This window comes from Styela clava, chromosome 6 (assembly GCF_964204865.1).
Source record: "Styela clava chromosome 6, kaStyClav1.hap1.2, whole genome shotgun sequence".
Classification (NCBI taxonomy): Eukaryota; Metazoa; Chordata; class Ascidiacea; order Stolidobranchia; family Styelidae; genus Styela; species Styela clava.
The window spans coordinates 17,445,436-17,467,930 of record NC_135255.1 but is presented as its reverse complement, the minus strand read 5'-3'; the positions used below and the strand labels follow the sequence as shown (position 1 = coordinate 17,467,930).

The 22,495-nt window shown below is 35.8% G+C and overlaps 2 protein-coding genes across 4 annotated transcripts in view; both read right to left on the bottom strand.

The window, feature by feature from the left end:
* The window catches only part of LOC120331834 (P-selectin-like), a 33,270-nt gene extending 18,293 nt beyond the window's left edge, over window positions 1-14,977 (bottom strand). Inside the window, exons 1-10 of one of the 2 annotated variants that reach the window (XM_039398994.2) lie at window positions 14,861-14,977; window positions 11,319-11,404; window positions 9,756-9,854; window positions 8,131-8,251; window positions 6,556-6,696; window positions 5,029-5,152; window positions 4,095-4,210; window positions 2,339-2,527; window positions 1,232-1,426; window positions 495-683 (exon numbers count right to left, since the gene is read on the bottom strand). In XM_039398994.2, coding sequence (XP_039254928.2) covers window positions 495-683; window positions 1,232-1,426; window positions 2,339-2,527; window positions 4,095-4,210; window positions 5,029-5,152; window positions 6,556-6,696; window positions 8,131-8,251; window positions 9,756-9,854; window positions 11,319-11,404; window positions 14,861-14,924 — 1,324 coding nt within the window. In that variant the 5' untranslated portion in view covers window positions 14,925-14,977. Of the gene's footprint in view, window positions 1-494; window positions 684-1,231; window positions 1,427-2,338; window positions 2,528-4,094; window positions 4,211-5,028; window positions 5,153-6,555; window positions 6,697-8,130; window positions 8,252-9,755; window positions 9,855-9,976; window positions 10,428-11,318; window positions 11,405-14,860 lie in introns of those variants that run through there. The other variant, XM_078113687.1, reaches the window with a different exon arrangement.
* Window positions 14,978-16,791: 1,814 nt separating this feature from the next.
* LOC120331829 (stabilin-2-like) overlaps window positions 16,792-22,495 on the bottom strand; it is a 50,898-nt gene continuing 45,194 nt past the window's right edge. For both annotated transcript variants that reach the window (XM_078113625.1, XM_078113626.1), the window contains 6 exons: window positions 22,051-22,192; window positions 20,929-21,195; window positions 19,765-19,967; window positions 19,169-19,291; window positions 18,383-18,619; window positions 16,792-18,170 (listed from right to left, as the gene is read on the bottom strand). In XM_078113625.1, the coding sequence (XP_077969751.1) occupies window positions 18,413-18,619; window positions 19,169-19,291; window positions 19,765-19,967; window positions 20,929-21,195; window positions 22,051-22,192 (942 nt within the window). In that variant the 3' untranslated portion in view covers window positions 16,792-18,170; window positions 18,383-18,412. The remainder of the gene's footprint in view (window positions 18,171-18,382; window positions 18,620-19,168; window positions 19,292-19,764; window positions 19,968-20,928; window positions 21,196-22,050; window positions 22,193-22,495) is intronic.

Below are 22,495 nucleotides of genomic sequence, written 5' to 3'. Positions count from 1 at the left end.
CTATATATTCTGTTTTTGGAGTCAGATACTTATCTATCAGAAGTTACAACTGAAAGTTTATTTGGACGTGAAATGGATTTATGGATCGTTTCGATACACTGTTATTGTCGTTTATTCTGCATTTAATAGACTCAGCAATTTTAAATTTTCAGCGCTCAAAAATTCTATGTTGCAAATTGCAATGAGCTTATGCACTTTCAATTATGCGCGTCCAATAAATAGGTTGTATATCGGATTTTATTTGAATATTTTGTATCATTACTGATATTCAAACATTATGAGCGTCATTACATAGAACTTCAAAAATGTGTCGTTATTGGTGCCGACTCTTTTATTCTCGCGTGTAAATATTTGAATAGCTGATATCTAAAAAGCTTAGAATGTTAATAAAAAAAAACAGCGAAGGCTGCTAAGAGTATTACTTGGAGGAAATTACTTTAAATAATTTTCTCACTTATTGAGTATTGTTTAATTCTTTATTCTATTTAACTTACGTTTGCAAACAGGTTCAATATTGCTCCATTTTAATCCGTTGTTGCTCATTTCACAGACGGTCATCGGTTCACCAAAGAGTCCATATCCGTAGTCACAATGAAATGTACATCCTGAATCAAGCTCTTTCCCTTCGTTACATATCATATACCCTTTATCAGGTGTTTGGGGATATGATTGACATTCTTTCTCTGTTTCACCGAAAAATAGGGAAATGTTTAGGTTTTTTTGTGGCGTTTCTGGTGGGCTAACACATCGTGATTCGAAAATTCCGCTTATTAAATTAACATTGAATATGTGCTTTGCTACAATATGATGAAATGAAAATTACTCGATTCGACACTTGGGTAGAATTTTTGATTAGCATGCTCAAAACATCTTTTGGTATTGAAAACTTTGCACATTATCTGTTTCGTACTATTTTCAGCATATAACGACTAGATAAATTCGAGTCAATGATCTTTCATGCTTACCACATTCCTCAGATGCGCGATATCGATTAAAATTTGGCGGAAGGATTATGTTTCTTATAAATGGAGGATATCTATACAGTATATATACTTATCGTGAGCACCTAAGTCAATGAATTGCTTAGATCGGTTTTTATTCACGCATGAGTATAGGCAATAATACCTGAAGCACCGTATATTGGACGCATCGATCGATCGAAATGATACGCCTTAAGGTCTGTAAAATACGGATGAATAGGAATAAGATAGAAATTTATTTCGTAACATACTTCTGCATTGTGGTGTTCCATTATCCCACAGCGGATTTCCGTATTTCATTCTTGGTTCTTTACATTTTGATCTGTTGCTTCCAACCAGCGTGAAATTGGAATCGCATGAAAAATCGCACACTGTCCCGATGTAATGTCCATTTGTGCAGTTTTTGAAACCATTCCTTGGGCTTTCCAGATTCATGCATTGCTTTCCTGCAAAATTTGAGGTTGTCATATCTAAATTATCTTAAATTCGCTAACCAACAAAAATATTTTTGCATTCTGTTATGATAATTAAGTTCAGTTATTCCTGTTGCAGTGTGCTGCATAATCCTTTGTTTATATTCAGTCATTTTTACATTATTTTACTTTGTGTTGTGATCACTGATTATCGTCAAGCGATAAAAGACTGCATCCGCCCTACTGCTTTAGTTACAAGCTGTTGCCAGTATTAGACGGTGTTCTGATTAAGTTTGGCTATACTTAGTGACTCAATGTAATTATGTTGCAAGTTCTTGTGTTTAGGTTAAGATGCGTTATTAGTTTCTCAAAGCCATAATTTTGGGTATAATAAATAAACTGTCACAGCACATTCCAAATGCATATAGAAAAACAAAACATAGAATAAGATTGCTTTTCTGCAAAATTTGAATACGAACTATCTTATTGTTTTCAACTTTTCTCTAGTTTTTCATATACATTTCGATCGATTGAATGCTTAGCTATTTCCTTACTCTTTGACCTGGATTGGGGATCGCGAGAAAAGTTATGGTTTGACATAACAATTACGATCTTTAAATATGAAAATTGATATTTTGTTGTCAAACCGTGACCAGTTCATATATCCAGCCCCGCCTATATTGTATTCGTCAATTAGTGAATAAAGTAATATAAACACAGGTGTTGAGGTACACCAACTCGAACAGGGTAGATTCAGTATTCAGTTAAGAGTTGTTGCGTTCTATTTTGAAGCGATATCCAGTTTTTGACGATTATTAGATAAGTATAAATCTATGATCGCGGGGTATATCAAATTAAATGACTTATGACCTATGACGCTATTCATTTCACGGAAGCCGGAACCTAAGTGGCTTCTTTCGCACAGTTTTATTCTTGTATACTCACTTTGACATTTTGGCGCACCTTCACTCCATGCCGCAAAGTTACGATAAAGCTTGCAAGTGATTTGATCCTCTCCGATCATTTCATATTTTTCGCCGCATTCGAAGTGGCAAATTGATCCAAAATAGTCTTTATTCGAGCAACTAACTGTACCTCCTTCCGGGGACAATTGTTGTGATGGACATTTTATTCCTATAACGAAGCAATGCGTGAATACCGTATATAAAAAAAATGGGCTGTTGTTCATTCAGTATAAAAAAAAGCAAAGGTTGGACATGATTTAAACAAAGTTGTTTATAATTGGTCAAAGTCAATTTTCTCCAAATCGATCAACAACCTCGATCTGGACGTAATGTGGACTCCTGGTCACAATTAAATTCAGATCATATTTGTTTGCAGTCATTCAAGCTCTATTATATCGATTAAATTACTGTACGAGATGCGGGAATTTTAATAAACATCAACAAATATATATCTGTAACGTTTTGTCACTCATAGCCAAAATTATAAACGATATAATACAAAATTGTTTAAACTGATCGAATATTTTATCTTCCGACCGGGACGGACCTAAATCTGCATCCAACGACCCTCGGGTACAATTAAACTGAGATCATATTCATCTAAAATTGGTTAAACCCTATTAAAGCAATTTAAATTACTTTATAAGAATTCAGGAATTTTATTAAACATGAATTAATACAAATAAACTTTTGTCACTCAATATCAATATTCCGCAGGAACTTTAAAGTAAAATTGTTCAAAATTGAATTGACGATAAACTGTTATCTCCCGACGATAAACTTTAATCTGAACTTGACTCTTCTCGGGGACAATCAGCCAAACTCTAATACAGGGTTTATGATTCCTTCTTACGCATTAAATTAATACAAATTCCAAAATTTAAGTTGACAATTTTATCGTGCCAAAAGGTTTGTAAATTTGAACATACGTAATAATAATGGGACCAATTTCCTCTTTGTATAAAACTTTGTATTAGGAACTTTTGTACCTTATCTTAGTTAGATATAGGCTCGCGCGGAATTTGGAACTGGAAACCATAAACTTAATGTTATTCTCATTTAAAAGATCTTTTTGTTCTATAAAATATAAGGCAATAACATAACCACAATCTCTACGTCAGTGGTTCACAAACTGGCGGTAATTACATTCAAAGGGGTAGTTTGGCAATTTTTAGGCAACCTTACTTAAACTAATGAATTCAAATATCACGAAAACGACTATATCACCCCTCGTCGTCATTTATTTTAATTAATCTATTCTAAATAATTAATTTATATGGGAAAGACTCCCACACTCAATTAAAAGTAATCAATAAATATATAGTATACAAGATTCGACACGATTCGCATTTATGCAGTGCAGCTATATTTTTTCAATTCACAATTTCGCCTAGTAATGAAGAAAATCACGTCGCATCAAATCACCAATTTTTGTTGAACACAGAGTATTACTTCGAAAAAAGAGAAGCAATGTGTCGCCCGCATTGTTACAGCTGATATGAGAGGTTAAATTACAAGATTTCCGGCTCAAATTAGACTAATGATCACTTATTGTCTAAAAATTGACAATTATGATACTTTCACACTAATCTAATTCGAATCAAAATGATTTCATGGATATTTGAAATTTCCGTTTTTGAAAAATCGTCGAAAACGAAAATCTTAGAAATCAATTAAATATTCTTTCTGAAAAAATAAATTAATCATGAGTAAATTTCAGAATAAATAAAACTTACGCTCGCATTTTGGATGGCCGTCCTTGCTCCATCGCCCAAATGTGCTGTTGCTTTTATCAAATTGACACACTGCAGAGTTTGCGCCAGTAATTTTGTAGCCATTCGAGCAATCAAATCTAAAAGTAAAATAAAAAGTTTTCAAGCAAATTAGTTATCTTTTTCGCACAAACTCGATAGAATTCACGATAAAGGAGGATATTGCCATTGAAAAGGATTTTTTAGCGAATGTACGTGTTGGCACAGACACATGTCCATATGGCATTCAGGCAAATATAGGAGTAAATACGTATATGCTATTACTAAATGCTTTCTCGTTCAAAATATTTTCTAAAACAGAAAAAAAGAGATGCACGGTAGATGAAATCGTGAAAATTCGTGGGTTTAAAATAAATTCTTTAAATAAACAATTTTTTTTTGAATTATTTGCTAATAAAATGTGATTAGCAATTATAAAAGGAGCGCAGAATGTTAATATTTTTATCGTTACTCCTAAATATTCGTAATTTGTACCAAACAGTGCATCAAACTCCACAAATATATAATATATACTGTGAACCCATGTGGTTACTTTTCCAGCCAAATAGTGAGAGTTTGGTAAACACCTAACTAAACTGTGTTGTTTCAAAAAAGCATTCCTTACTCACAGCTCTTAATTAAACATCCTATTTACTTATGCATGTTACTATGTAAGCTTCATTAACACGAAATGTTTTATATAAATTACACAAATAACTTTCGAAACGTCAAATATATCGCTAATCATCACCTGTGGTGATTGCTGCGTTGTTTAACGTTCAAAAACAAACGAGGTTCGTTGAAATCATGACATTCCGAACGGGTTCCTTCGAACCAGTGCAAACCTATTTTAATCGCACGACTGTGGGTACTAATCACGTTTAGCTGGTAGTAAAACTGTAAATATATTGTGAGTTACCTGCAGACACTTCCAATATTATTATGCAAACTACATTCGGAACGGCCATGGTTGAATCCAACTAAGTTCGGACACGTGACAGGAATACAGGATGGCATCTCAGCACTCCACATGTAGTTTGTCACTAGGAACAAATATTAGAAAGCCGTTAATTGGTTTTATCGTGGAATAAAATTGGCTCGGTGGTGTGGCGCATCGTGCTCAGCGTTAGGAACACGCTCGCCACCGCATCTCTGATTACTCCTCGTGGGTTCGCAGGTTCGAATCCGACGCGGGGATGAAGAGGTTTGCTGGACTTCTCGCCGCCGTAGGGTGTTTCACGTAACCGCTGGTCGGTTTCGGCTTCCTCCACCATCAAGTCCATGCTTCCGAAAACAAATAACTGGCTAACTGATCCCATACCCGACCTGAACTGGTAACCGGACGTGGTTCGCCATATGATTAAGCCGTCTTATCGGCTTTCCTCTCCAACGGGATAAATATGTAAATCCTATTCGACGAATTTTAAGCGCTTTTCGCCACGAACAAGGTTCTGCACGAACAACCACCTTCAAGTACATAAAAAGGATGATGCAGTTTAACAAAAACGTAATGTAATGTATAATAATTTGTGTTGTGATTTCTCGCACTAAGAAATAAATGTATTGTCTAATATGCCTAGGCTTACAATGCGCCCGGCTAAACCGGGACAGTCCTGGTTTTGACAAGCTGTCCCGGCGTTCCGCCCGGTAGACCTAAATGTCCCGGCGATCATAAATATTTTGTTTTATTTAATATCAATACAAGATTTTTTGTTTGTTAATAGAAGCAGTTTATCATAACTATTTTGCGACTCACGTCATGAGTTCAATGAGAGAGAACTATTATGTCCTGATCCGTTTGCTCTACTGCTGTTAAATTATTCAAAATGACAAAAAAGAAGTGCACGTTTTCTGATGATTTGAGTCTAACAATCGAACCAAGGTAGTTTGTGCAATCCCGGTTTCACGTTTCATACCGTGTTTCCCCGAAAATCAGACTTGGTCTTATTTCAATTTTCTTCCGAAAAATAACACTAGGGCTTATTTCCGGGGATGTCTTATATTTTCATTTATCAAAAACAAAGTTACAAAGTAGAGGATTACGAGATTTTCAAATAATACAAAATATAAAAACCAATATCCATTTACTCATAAAAAACACGTTTTATTCGAAATAACTGCAAAACATAGATTACCACTCATTTAAAACGTGTAGGAGAGATTACTTGCTATTGTCGAGGTCAATTTTTTTTTTAAAATTCGCGTTAGGGGTTATTTTCGGGGTAGGTCTTATTTTAGGGGAAACACGGTATATATGGTAAACCTACTTATGCCGAAACTGTTTCTGGTACAAGCTTTTCAAATAATATTTATTTGCTACTTCATTATAATCAAATTCTCAGTTCTCTCCCACTAAATTGTAGAAATATCCTTTTTTTTATTTACCGCGAGATGGCGGTAGATGGTCATATTGTGGAATGAGTACCGTCAAAATTTACAAACTTACAGCATGTTATTGTTGTTTCTCCTCCGACGTAAAATCCGTGTCCGCACTGAAACGAACATTTGCTTCCAACTTCATTACTATTTGTGCAATTCATGCTGCCGTGTGCGGGCGGCTGATCTGTCGGCAAGCAAGTTGTCGGCCCTGTAAAAGATTGTTTATGTTATTTTCATTATTTAATCACAAGAATCGATTGAAACTAACATCAAAATTAAAATACTAGAATGTGATGTAGCGGGCTAGCTATTAAACGTTTGTATTTAAGCACATTTTAATCAAAACGAGCGACTCTTTCACAGAAAGTTTTATATCTCTCTAGTCTAGTCCAAACAAACTATTACTATTAATAGGTGCGACACCCTTTCAGTTAAAATGTTTGACCTATTTATGTCGAGGTAAAACACCCCGCACGCGCGGCGGGTTCAAGCCCCATGTTCACCACCTCAAGTCGGATGTAAAAAAAATTGTGTGGGCGACGCCAAATCAAAAATACCGCTTCTTGAACTAGAGGTTCCCATGGTACAGGCTCCCTGTATAGTACACGTGTAAATAAATAGTCAGTCAGTCAGTTTATTCTACACTTGCCGAAAGTACACAATGTACATACAGAATTAGGAAAGATAAAAAATGCATTTCAGTTTGAGAGAGACGCGATAAACCAGTAAGGGTTGAAGCGGCAGATATCTAACACTTGCATATTCAGAACGCGAAGACGGCGTTATTGCACCAGTTTAGCGTTTCACAATTTTACTATCTAGTGCGCTTATAATAATATTTATTATTGATATCTGCTGCCTACCTTCTGGCGATTTTCTGATTGCCTGATTGCAACAATCTTGAATGTCTGGAATGCGTGAAAGATTCTTTTTTTATTTTAAATTAAATGACTTTTCGCGGCCTTCGAGTTATCCAGGAAAATGATGCGTACCAGACGTCGGATGTTAAAATGTTATTTGCGATAAATTTAGGTCAACCTAGGTTTTCATGACACCCTGTTACCAAAAATACAAATTATATCGCCAAACAAGGCGTTTTGTTACATTAATTTGTCACTTTCAATGAAATACATACATGTTTTTCAGAATTCAAGTCGACGACGAATCCGTTCTTATCGCCCAAGTTCGACACACGTTTGATCGATCGTCGGGCGGTATTTTCGTCGACAATAATTAAAGTGAGTTGCCACATGTGAAGACAGTTCTCCTATCTTAACTATTGATGGACATTATTCAAAGCGTATATATATTCAAAGCAGATATATGTATAACGATAATAACTTAAAATTAAGATTTCCGAATAGCGGACTATCACAGGTATCGATTTTAACATTTTTGCATTTGGAAACGAAGTTTAAAGTTTTCAAACTTTCCAACATAAAATTCATGATCTCTCCAAATTAGAGTATCGGAGTTGAAAACATGAACACAAAACGTTGAAAGTTTCATTCGCAATTCATCAAGAAAGCTGGATCCGGATTCGGAGTGATTTTTGTTTAAACCCGGAGCCGGTATTTGCATCCGGATGCAACCTATTTTAACTCCGAATTCATGACAACTAAATTTGTTTAAAATATCTTACTTATTTCTCCGAGGCAATCTAGATCTCCCGTGTTGCAAACATTCTCATAACAACAGCATCGACAAACTGAGTTCGGCAATCTTGGGTTGCATTGATTTGTACTCCTGGAAACTTTAGAATTCTGAAAATAGTATTTTGTAATAAAGAAGGCAATGCTCAAATATATGGACACGAATGCTAAAACGGAACAGCATCAAATCTTTTACAGTACCGGTAGTACCACCAAATCACTGAGATCACGGAACCACGGTGATGGTGATGTCATCACACAGAAGTTTGAAAGAAATAATATACGAATCCCACGGAGCCACAGAAATTTTTGAACATAAATAAATGTAATAGCCTCCCAGCGACAACAAGCTTTCACCACTAAAAATTTCAAAGCAATTGGTCCAGTAATTGATGAGAAAAGCGATTTTTGCTTAACAACAATAACAAAACGATCCATAGGTCCACTTCGTGTCCAAGAATTAAAATTGCCCTTATAAATTCCACACCAAATTAAAAATTCGTGTCCTATTGGATCACAGTATGGCATCGATTTTGAAATTAAAAAAAAAATTGTGGACGCGATTTTTTTTCTTCTTGTCATTCTCTGACGTAGGGCTGGGCATTTTCGAATACTTGATGATTTTATAATCGAATAATTTTTGAATAAAATCTCGAATAATTCTCGATATTTCAATTAACACAACGACATAATTGTATGTTACTTTCTTATTGTAATGGCTTCTCCATACACATAAATTAAAGAAAAAAAAGAATCAATAACTCAGACAGTTCGCTGAGTTGTCACACACAATAAAGAACATATTTCATCAATGACCTAATATGGAGAAAAAAATCATATGTCAGAATTGTATTTCCTAAAAAACTGAAGAATTGAAAATTCCAAATTTTCGTTTGAACCGATTACAATAATTTACTATTAGATGGAAAATGCAAAATGCCCAGCCCTACGGACAGCACGGAAACGAATATTACAGTATGTGCTTTCTATAAACCCATCTCCGCAAACAACAGTCTACTTGACTGGGTACACTTAAATGTATTACGATTCGAAAAACTTGTAACGGATGCGCAAGGATCACAGAATCAGGTCTAACACAATAACACTTGCTAAGTAGTTGGTGAGGTGGGAAAAAGCCGTGTTTGGTGAAATGTCATGTTCATTCATGTGTAACTATGTTTCTCCCATATTTTCTCTTCTCAATGCTTGATAGGGGAATTATTGAAATTAAATTCAGTTTGACTCAGGCAAATTTGCACACACACTCCCGTAGTGTGTGTACCATGTTAGGGTTAGATCATAATTTTATTCCGATTTTCCTTATTTTAGTTCGATAACGAGTTCGGGGACTGTCTGTGTTAGCCAAGTGAATATACCCCCTGTACATAGACTTTATTCCCTTTATACAACTTGATGTAAAATAGGCTAACAAAATCAGTTACCTTCATATTGGTACACACACTTCCGAAGCGCCTAAATTTGTGTTTAAAATGGATTCTTAGTTATCACTTCTGTACAAAGATTTCTCTTGGTTTCAAAAATGAGATTTGACTTGCCTCTCATTTTTTATTAATGTGAGAAATTTCAGATTGCTAATTTCTGAAATTTTACTGACCTGATTTTGTACATTCGCACAGGCAGAAGATTGTTTGCAGAATTTGAAGACCTTTGTTTTCAATCCACTGAGACGTCGGATTTCAATACCACAAGCATCCTGAAGAAATAAAACAGACTGTAAATTATAGGCAAAATAGACTTGTTTATATATTAAAAAAAAACAAAATTTGCTATGAATAATAGAATAAAATACTATCAAACCACAATTGAAATACATACCGTATTATACGGACCATGCGTCGCACCGTCAATATATTGCTTAAATTGGGGGGTTGTCCACGAAAAGGGCGCACTGGGCAATAAGGCACAACCGATACTGGTACTAGATTTGAGTATAGACAACAAAGCATAAATCATTATCTGATCTATACATGAAGCGCGTCGACTTTTAGGGCATACGTACGATCGATTTTTGAGCGAACAAATATTCAAAACGCGCCAATTCGTCCATAAAATAGGGGTACTCCCGTAGTATGTGAACCAAGTAGGCGGGCACCGGAACATAGTATGTGTACCAGGTTAGGAATGGGCTACAATTCCAGATACAAATACTACGGGAGTCACTGGCTAGTGCCCAAACTCGTAATAAAACTAAAATAAGGAAAATTGGGATAAAATTATGGCCTAACCCTAACCTGGTACACATGCTATGTCCAAGTGTCCGCCATCTTGGTTCACATATCACGGGAGAGCCAAACAGCCATGCAACTGATTCAAAATACGCTTCATCGCTAATACTTCTCATATTACCAATCGCCTTAGGACAAAATCAATATTTCCGCATAATGACGTGTTATCATACCACACTTATACGGCCTCTCGCTCTAAACGAAGCCCTGAATAAGAAACGACTGATATATTCGATGTTATATATACGCCTATGGTTCTCAAAGTGCGTCGTTTCAACTTTGCTAGGGCGTCGCAAAACTTTTTTCGTTTTGCGGAATTGTTCCTGTTTTTCATGCATAAGTGTAAAAATGATACTGATTAAAAAAAAGTCTAAAAGGAAAATTTGCAAGTATGATGTTATATGCTATTACTGTTTTCATAATACCTAATTGTCTACCCAAATGCGGCACACACGAAAATATTGTGTGACCCGCACAGGAGAGCCAATCTTGAACGATGCGCGGCGTGTGAAGCGACTTTTTAATTCAGTTCGAGCGAGTAATTTCAATCCCTTTGCGTTGCAAAGCTTATACCCGATTCTAATTTATTATTCATGACTATGACGTTACAATGCCCTAAAAGCTAGCTTGTGTGAAGCGAACAACGCATGCCATAATAAATCAATAACCAAAATTTTAGTGCCTGTAACGGTGCTCCCGAAGTATTCGTAACAAGAAGGCGCACAACCTGAACATAGTATGTGTACCAGGTTAGGGATGTTCAGGTTGTGCGTCATCTTGTTTCGAATACTTCCGGAGTGTCCCTGTAACTACTAGAAAGCCCATGTTGAATGAAAGTGCGGCCCGCAGTTTCGCAGAGTTATTTGAATCTGTCCCTCTTGTATTAAAGGTTCCGCACCCCTGATCTATCACAAACTGAAATATTTTCGCACCTCATTTGCATCACATTTCTGTATTGTTCCGTTCTTGTCACATTCTTCCACGCTGTTTGCATTTTCACAGGTCCAACAACGCAAACCTGCAACAACAAAAAAGGTTTTATACAAAGTCAGGGAAATCTCTCTCGCTAAAACACTTCAATTTGTAATAGAACAGGATAGAATGTTCAACTCGGAAGGGAGATCTGATATCAAGGGTGTAACCAGCCTAAAATTAGGGAAATGGACGGCGCTTTCTCGGGCCACAAACTCGCTTTTTTGAAATAAAATGCGTTGGAAATTTAGAACGACCTCCCAGGCGCTTCCTATTAGTGTATATAGTATAACCAACTGCTTACTCTTGTTCGATAACTAGCTCATTCGGCATGGGATTCGTAAATTGTCTAATCGCTCAAGATAGTACTTTGGCTAGGAATAGCAAACATGCAGAAACAGTTATTATATAATGGGATAGGATTCGGAGCTCCGTCAAGATGGTGCACATCCTGAACATAGTATGTGTCCAGATTAGAATTTAGGTTGTGCGCCATCTTGGTGCACATACTTCGAGAGCGATGGATTTTCTTATGTTTACCTCGACGGAATGCGACTCAATGGCATCAGCTAGTATAACGAACTAATAATACATTTAATCCTCTAATGAGTCTAAACCGACTAATCGTTTGAGACAAGTGTTAAGTAAGTAAAAGTTAAGTAATGCTGCCCTTAAAGGTCATTTTCATTCTGTACCTCACATGTTCAACTGTATAAAACCACAACAAACTTTCAAATTTTTACCTCAGATGACGTTTTCTCACTCGACTGCTATTACAGGTGTAATTACATGTTAAGACTTCTATTCTGTGACATTATGAGACCTCAAATTCATAGAAATGTATCAAAAAAACATATAAGAAATACTTTGAATATAAGAAATACACATTATGAGACTTCAAATTCATAGAAATGTATCAAAAAAACATATAAGAAATACTTTGTCTACTTTCGCTTGTCCGGCAAGTTCGAAACTGAGACTTTCTATTGGGCACAAGAATCAACGAGTTGGCGAATCAGTGTTTAAATTATGAATAATTATATCGAAATCAAGACATCGTTTGGGTATTAATTCACTGTTTTTAAGCGTTTTAGCAGGGTTTCTAGTGTTTTTAGACGGGTGTTCACTGTTTTTATTAATTTATTTATTTTCAAAACTCGTTGTTTACTGTTTTACAACCTGGTGATCTACGTACATCAAATCTAGGACATTACGCAAGACTTGCTTCTTTTGTACAAAGCCCCTGCCCAATATGAAGCAGCCTCGCCAACGCTCCTTATAAGGAAATCGGCAATTATCCAATTAGGATCTGTGTTAGGTTTTGAAATGCAGATTGCACTGGAAATTCAAACTATTCCCAACATCAACTGGATAAGTACTAACTCGAAATTTTAAAGTGGATGACTATTGCGGTAGAGTTTTTGTTCGTCTTTCCATTCACTTCATTAATCACTCCTATTTCAATTTAATCAGACGTTAGGTGCAATATCATAATTGTATCCCTCGGGACTCGAACCCGAGGTCTTTCGTATAAAACGCGCAACTTAGAACAGTGCATGACTATTGTAATACAGTTTTCCTCTATCTTCCCTTCATTGCATTGAACCTATCTTACTGAGAATAAACTCCGATTCGTAAAAGTAGGCCAACTCTCACTAATCGGATTCCTCTACTTTTAACATGGGAAAGTCACTCGACTTTACGATCCTTGTTTAGAATTGACATGGGCAAACTACGCTTGCGGGCTTAATCCGGCCCGTTTGGTAATTCTATCTGGCCCATCTGACGCTGCCACAATCAAATTTTGATGTTTTAGATAAAATATTAGGCCAATGAATTTGTTGAGATTGCGATTGAATTTAGTTTTGGCACGAGGCTTAATGTTTCCCACTTTTGTTTTTGTAATACTGTAAATATCGTTCATGAAATGTAACATTTTACGTCGCACATGGCCCGCGAGTCTGGGTGGACAAAACTTTTTGCCATTGGTTCAAAGACCTTTCCCATCCCTGGTTTAGAGGCTTCAGTCATTAGAGGCTTTTAGGGACATCGGATAGAATTCAGTTCCTAACCCTAACTAAAATCACTGTGATCATATAACCGCCAAGATTGCATACAAACATGGAGTAAGATACCATTGAAAGATAAAAAGATTTAATTAATTGCGTCATAATTGCCCAACAATATGAGTTTCTACTAAATATATGATTCCGCATACCATTGCTATAAGTTTGGATACCACTTTGGTTTGCGATCTCAATGTTTAATCAACTGTGATATCCATTTGGTATGCGTTTAATATCATAAAGACATTCTCACAGATTTCAGTTCCTAACGCTGAGTTAGGTTAATACTAAAACGAGAATATCGGTCAGAGACCGAAGACTTATCGATCGAAAGTTAGGGGATCTTAAAGCAGCGCTCTTACTCCATAGTGACACCTTGTGTCTCATCACTAATTAGTTAATAACTCGCTAATTATACGACATAATTTATCCAAAATCTTCTGGTCCGACATATGATGAATGCACATGCAAAATCTGGAGCAGATTCAATCTCGCTTTCGTGAGATATCGCGTGCATCTAACAGACAGACAGACAGACAAATACCTATCCACATACTCACCGATTATAATCGATAAGTAATCACTGAGATTGCACAACCGTTAATATAGCTTAACAAAGTAGCAGCCGAACTACATATAGTTGTGCTACCAATTTGATTTCTACGGGACTGATTACATATTCTTTTACAATTCATTTGCGCGGGCGGATTCTATGCATGCAATGTAAGCATGCTTTTGCAAGAGAGAAAATGTCTATTCTAAGTATTGTGCGCATATTGCTGCACATTAGCACGATTTCTTTCAAAGTAACCACCCAACTACTTTTAGTTGTGCTACCGATTTGGTTTCTGCGGGACTAACTACCTCTCCTTCTTCCATGCTCTAGCCCCGGCGGATCCGTATACTGCAATGCAAGGATGCTGTAGCAAGAAAAAAAGATTACTATTCTAAGTGATTTGGAAGACTTGATGCACACTAACACAAATATATTTCTGTAACGTTTTCGTCAGTTTTCTTCAGACAATCAGATCTCAACTATGGCAGAAACACATTTATTTTAGTGTGCAGCAATACTCAAGAACTGACATGGGAACTGCGGCCCGCGGGCCAAATCTGGCCCGTTCAGTAATTTAATCCAGCGCGCCTGATGATGCCACAACCAGACTAAAACCAATTTCTATGTTTTAGCTAAAAAAAAGCTCACGGAATTTGCTGCGACTGTGATTAAATTTAGTTCCGGCACGAGGCTTATTGTTTTCTTCAGTTGCTTATGTAAGACTGTGAATATTGTTCATAAAATGTAACTTTTTACGTCACACTTATGCGGCCCGTCAGTTTAGATGGGTAAAATTTTAGGCCCCTGGTTAAAAAACCTTGCCGACTCCTGCTATAGCATTGCTTAGATTACTTATAGTTACTTATCTACGTTCTCTTACCTTGAACAATGTAAATAACGGATACAAACATATAAAAATTTAACAAAGCAGTCAGGAACTTCATTCTAGTCTGTGCTTCAAGACCTCTTACAAAGAATAATCATAACGTAAATAAAGATATTTAGAATTCACAGACGATTTTATACGACCATATACAACTCTAAATGTGCAGCAATGTTTATATGGTACTTCAACTATGTTATAAATCAAAGTACGGAACCAAGGATTAACTTATTTTAGTTTAGAAGATAACACATTTTATTTTATGATGTCAGAATAGGCTTTACAATTAAACTTTGTCAAGTGATAGGAGAAATTATGTTGCTTAGGAACCCGAATGCCGTAACAATTGATTTAATGGCGACCATAAAGTTTTCAGCATTTTAATAGGCTCCGATAAATGTGTCTTTGATTTATGGAAGATTTAACACGGCCCACAGTTAATATTTCGGCAGCTGATACATTTTTAGAAAACCAAATTCCATGGCATTTGTAGGTGAAGATCTGACCGTACAGCTATGAACTAACTCAATGCACTTATCTGGCCAACTTAGGCGCATGAAAGAACAATCAAAATTTATCAGAGGCGCAGTGCCGTGGAACAATAACCTAGTTACGTAAGTACCGTTCAGTTCTTTAGCTACTTAAAATAAGAATTGGCTCAAACGCGTTTCTAAAATCAGAATAGCTCATAAGTTATATGATCCTGAGCTGAAATAAATGATTGTTTATTTGTTTACAAGTGCATTCAGTCAGCGAAGGTCATAAATTTTGCTTTGGAAATGCTCATGCCGAGTCCGCTAATTAGTCCGTGCGCATCAGCAATGGTGATAGATTTCATAATTATGACGTTAATTAGGATTTTGAACGAATGAAACAATGTGATCTAAATATTAAATGTTTGTAAGTTCGGCGCTCCAGAAATGTGTGTATCGATTTGGAGGGAACTAATTTTGTTTGCCTACTTTACATTAAGTTGTGTTAATAGACGGAAACCTATGGGCAGGGGGTATATTCACTTGGCTAACATGGACAGGCTCCGAACTCGTGATAGAACTAAAATAAGAAAAATCGGAATTAAATATGGCCTAACCCTAACCTGATTCACACACTACGGGAGTAGGCCTACCATAAGTTCAGTATTTTTGTAAGAAAATATGGTAAACCCAATGTGTTTAGCGTTACGAATACGCTTGACATCGTAATTCTGAATACCCTGTGTAGGTTCGCAGGTTTGTGAAGGGACATTTATGTAAGAGAGGATTGCTGGATTCCTCTAGCCGTGAAGTGGTTCATGTAACTGCTGATCGATTGCGGCTTGCTTCACCATAAAGTCCATGCATCTGAATTAAATAATAACTCACTAACCAATTCCATACCCGACATGGACTGGTCATCGGACGAAAGAACGTGGTTTGACATGTGATCAAGTCACCTTATTGGCTATCTTCTCTCCTGAAATAAATGTGAAAATCTTGCACCCTGAGCTCTTTATACGGCCGTTTATCATTTACGTACGTGTATATCAATATCAATGTTCCAAAATCCAAATGAATCGTAATGATATGTGATAAAAGCCGTATCTACAACTTATGAGTTATGATGCAAAGTCTTCGGTACTGCAATCGCGTACATATTGCTCAGCAGAATGAATGTAATCTTAAACTGCTGTTATACTTGTGTATGTCACACACATGTGTATCAGATCAGTATGGTCTTGTGCGTGTAACCTGTCTCTGTTATACAATTTAAATATTACACACACACTGTAATACATACATACAAAACCTAATCTTAAACGAAATGAACCCGTCTCCGCACCAGTAAACTAAGCAGCACTAACGCTGCAATTATCAATTAGCAATATTTTTAAAACTCGCTTTCAACACGTCCACACCTATGGATAAATTTGAAATTTTGTTCCATAGTCATTCCGAGAAAGTTAATTTTATTCGAACAAGTTTATTGAAGAATTTGATATTATGATTGCACTGCTTCACACAACAAAACAACTTGATCACGGACACAAATACAATAAAAATATATAAGAGTGAGGATACATACAATTGAATAACATGGGAAGCAAAAATAGTATAAAATTATCCACAACTTGGGTATTAAGATTGTTGTGACTTGTTTTTTTTCACTTGTGTGAGTGTGGATAAATGGGCACTGGCTGCAGTACTCGTTTTAAACCTTTCTGTAAGTTTTGTCTATTTTCTAGATATCCCTTCACCTCGATGTTGTTTGTTATTCATGCTGTGTAATATACGTATGCTGTGTAAGATCGAAATAAAACTTGATTCTCTCTTTGATCCCGGGGCGAATCATAGGGCTAACCAGGGCCTCTCGCCAGGTTATCAAACCGTGTCGGATATGGGATAGGTCAGCCAGTTATTTGATAAGGTACATGGACTTGATGGCGTAGGGAGTCATACTACATTTAATTTTATTGTAATCATTGATAACATCGTGCAGTTAGAGGAAGAGTATAGCCCTAGTATATACCTTGTTCAACAATACATTGATATTTAGATATTTCCAACTAGGATTTATTTGTATAAATTGTTGAAAACTTGAACGAAAAATATGAAGCAGTGATCTAAAACATCACAAAAATTAAAATGAACACGTTGAGATTTAGCAGTGATTTAAAACATTATAAAATTTAAAATGAATACTAAACAATATAAAATGCACTGAGTATAATATTGCTTACAGAAACAATGAATTGCACTTATGATTAAAGAAGAAATTTGAAATGAATCATAAAAACATATAACTGAAATTAATTGAAAAGTTAACATTGTTACAACCATCTTTACACTGTTGTCTGAGTTGGTTTGAGGTTTTAATCAACACCAATCGAAATTGTCATCATTCAATAATTGATACTTTTGCTTATCAAAAAAAGTGTGACATATCTTAAACCAGTGATTCTCAAACGATGCACCCGACAAGAGAGGCACAGACAATTTTTGGCGCAAGACTCAACAAATTCTAAAAAGGGTGCGCGGCTTGAAAAGTTTGAGAACAATTGGCTTAAACCAATCAACTTGTGAAAACTCTTATTCAACTGCCCTCACTGTTCACCAAAACATAGTAGTTGGTGGATGATTTGCTGGTTAGTTTTATCTCATTATCAACATAAAGAAGAAATGTCTCAGAATCAGGTAATTCATGAAGACTAGAGGTATGATTAATTCATAAGACAAGGCGAGGATGCATATCTTGATATCGGTCCATTGATCAAGCAATATGTCTGATAACTGATCAAATTCACAGATAAATTCGGTTGATTGTCTTCGCTCTGGAAACAAAATTGCGAGTGTATTGATTACTTGAGTATGAAGACACAATTGATCAAAAATTGAACACAAATGAGATAAAACTTTACTATTTATCTCCGTGTAGAAAAAAGCTAAAATAATGGCTCAGTTTGGTTGTTAAACTGGGGTTTACTACAGTGACCTTTGGTTTAAAGATCTGGGCCCAAGGTGAAATAAAAAAAAATGCTCTAACCTTAAACTGAAGTTTACAAATAATTCAGTCTCAACTCGATACAGGGTTTTCGAAAGCCATTGACGCTTCATTCTTATTTAACGCCAACGCCATTTCATCATCAGCTGTTCGTAATATGACATCTTCATCATCATTCATTGCATTAAAACCAGTGGAGTCATACGCAGGGTTAGTTAATCCGCCACCAAACGTGTCTTCATCATTTGGGTCTGATGTTGATGTCAAGCGCTGCCGTTCCTTAAATAGTACAAATATTGTTAGGATAAGATTTACATATTTATCCCGGAGGAGAGAAATGGCGATAAGACGACTTATTCATATGACGCACCACAGCTCGGGTAGTGATCAGTGGGTCAGTTGTTTGTTTAAGATGCATGGACTTGATGGTGGAGGAAGCCAGAACTGACCAGCGGTTACGTGAAACATCCAAAGGCGGTGAAAGGTCCAGCAATCCTCTTACACATATGTATTCCTCACTGGATTCTAACCTGCGCAGAGTAATCAGAAGTGCGGAAGCTAGCGAATTTCTAACACTTTGCATGATTCGCCATTCTAATGGAGTCCGTTATACTAATGAATTCAAGAGTCATGCTGCACACTGACTGCACAGAGTGATTCTATAATCACTTTGAAATCATCAGTTTTTATCAATTATTTTACCATCTGTTATGCTGATCAAAACAGACTTATGTCAGTGTTGTAAAAATAAACTCCTTGTTGGAGTATTAAATAATAGCAATTGATACTTGAATCACAATAATTATTTTGCCATAAACATTTACTCACAGGTCTGAACACAAATGTATGTCGATTTTTCCACCAATAAATTACTCCAACACCGACCATGATTAAGAATATAATGAAAACTGAAACACCAACTTTTATTGCCTGGCTTCTTTTATACCCTCCCTGAAAATAAAAAAAATTTTCCTGCTATAAAGTTTCAAAAACAGATTTGCAATTAATAATCAGTAAACCAGTAGTTTATTTTCTCACCATACTGAAAGCACACTTGATATACAAATTACAATAAAAAATGAAAAAGTATTCGAGGGCGCGGGAAACCAAATTTGGCTATAAAGCAGCGGCTAGGTGTATAAAAAGTGTATCGTCACAAACAAGTTTCTTTTTTTCCAGCCAACAAAAAATAGCATACAGAATGAAGACAGTTTTACCGAGGAAGGAAAGACACGGGAACCAAAGCTGGTTATAGGTCAGTAGTTTTAGAATTCTTGTTCCAAACTGTTACAGTTAGGGAGCACCTGGCAGCTAACCAACCAACAATGCATATGCTCTTATACAGCCATGAGTGATGACAGTCTGCTATTATGCTAAGCCTTCGCGCTCCCAATTTTATTTATTTATTTATCGGTCAAACTAACCTTAGTAACAGAAACTTTGCTTGTTGGAACGAACGCTGTTGATATTTTAGTCTGGAAATTATTTGCAACAGAAGCATTGATTCCTGATGTTGTTTCAGGATAAATCAACGAAGGTTTTGGGGTCCAACCATCAATTGGTTCACCCGGTTTAACAGTGACTACACCTGGTGGTGAAAGTTTCTTTGTAGTAGCTTTCGGTGGTCCTGAAAAATGAACAATATTTGTTTCAATACTTGAAAATATGGAGGGAATTTTGTTCGCCTACTTTACATCAAGTTGTGTAAAGGGACTAAAACCTATGGAGAGGGGTTTATTCACTTGGCACATACAGACAGTCCCGAAAAGGTAATAGAAATAAAATAAGGAAAATCGGAACAAAATTATAGCCTAATCCTAACCTGGTACACATACTACGGAAGTACCGTTTTAACCTCTTAAAACAGTTATTAGTATAGTGGATGAACACTTCGCTGTTTTCTCTTGGAATTGTTAGGAATATTATCATTCAATGAGTAAATATTTCAATATCTATGGCCAGTAAAAAGTCCATTTTCAGATTTAAAAGTTCCTCCTGAGTAATCAATGAATATTCGAGCACACATTTGATAATGGAAAAACAAAGAAGAAGTTATTCTGCTATTAAAATTTGATGAATAACAGGAATTACCTACAGGTATCTCAAATCTAACTGCTTGTTAGTCATTTGTCGGTGGGTTTTCTGTGAATATCATTTCTAATTAACGCGAGAAAATATGTTTTTTCAAACATATACATCTTTCTTTCTTTCCTATACCAACGGTTAAAAAGCAATAAATTACATTGGTTAGCCAGTCACTTTCATACTTTTTTCAATCAGACAAATATTCAAGCATGGTTGTAAATATTCTTCGTAATTTTGTTTAACGGTTTACTCTAAACTTTCAATGAAGATAATGGTATTTTTATGCTCAAAACAGAGTTTGGTTCAGTGCTGTGGAAACAATCAAAAAGGATGTCTTGTCTGAAATTTACTGTCAGTAAATTTGAATGGAAACTGCTTCAACAATGTGGAAAATTTTTGACAATTTTTTAAATTTTAAATATATTAAACAGTTTTAACTCGCCAACACATGTCTATTAAAATAAAAAACAAGTAGTCAAACATTGTGATCAAAATCATTATACCTTGACTGCTGGGTTTCTTTGTTGAAGTGGTAGATTTCGGAGTTTGAGTAACTATTGCTGGTTTTGTAGTCATCGTGATAATCTTCTTCGTTATGAAAGAATCTACAAGATGCACGACTCCATTTGTTGCGAGTATGTCATACCTCTTTACACGTACACCATTGATGAAAACGTAATTCTCAGCATTTTTTACAATCGGCAATATATCACCCGACTCCATGATTATTGTATTCATATTTTGAAGATCTTTATAGTAATACTGAGTTCCTGAAAATTTGCAATGAATGTTATGAAGACTAAATGATTTCAGAAGATATAAATGTTAAAGCAGAAATATATTGTTTGAGAACTGTTGAAGCATTAAAATTTCTTGCCACTGTAATCACTGGGTAATCTACACCAGTGGTTCTCAAAATATGGGGACCGCCACAAGAGGTGAGCATAGAAAATTTTTTAAGGGGGCGTAAAGATAATTAAAAATAAAAATGTTTGTCAGGTTTGATCTTGCACGTCTCATTTTGGATATTTACATTTTTTAATTGTTGAGAGATTTCAATTCCATCCGTATTTTCAACGTGTTTTCTGAATAAAACGTACTTATCTATCTGTTGTTTGTAGTTTATTGTTAGTCGGTTATTTTTGAAGTGTGGGAGAACCACTGCTCCACACTAATAGGTAGCTGTGTTGGTAGACGTCAAGGCTTTTACGAAGTGGCAATAAAATATTATCTGTAGTGATGGTGATAAAACCTATGCATAGTAGAAACGCGGTTACCCAGCGGTGGTTCACAGGTTAGAATCTTGTTATTGATAATTATGTGCGAGAGGATTCCTGGACTGTTGTGGGTTTGATTTGCATAACCAATGGTACGGCTTTCTTTTGAAATTAGGGGGAATTTTTCTTGATAATATCTGATTACTACAGCAGGTACCTTGTTGTAATGAAACTAAATTCACCCATCAAGTCCATACATCTGAAACAAATAACTGGCTAACTACTTCCATATCTGAAAGAGAATGGTAACCGAACGAGAGGCCGTGGTTCGCCATATGACTAATCCATCTTTTTTGATAAATATGAAAATTGCTACTCCATTCTATCATGAATATGCCCCATATTTACCTTGAACATAATGTCTTGTTAGCGCAAAGTTAGGAAGCGGTCTGAACCTTCTTCTTCCTTCCATATCTGCAGGCACAAACATAGTCAAATTTGATGTAGTGCTGTCCAGTTTTCTACGCACTCTTGGTGGAATTCTTCGCAACTAAAATGCAAAATGAATAAAAATAGTTTATACCGATGTATAAAAAAAAATGCAAATTTAATCAATAAAGAGATTACAAAGATTCTAATGAAATCAGAACATAAAATAATAAACTAGATGTCCGTATAATGATTCAAAATTGAATCAAACATTATATATCATAACATATGATTGAAAAAGCCGAAACATATTGATAAGTTTAGGTTAAACAAAAAAAAGGTACCGCACCCAGACCAATTATGATTTTATGTAAACTTGAGCTGATAATTGGGCCAGAAATAATAAATAAACTATACCACATCA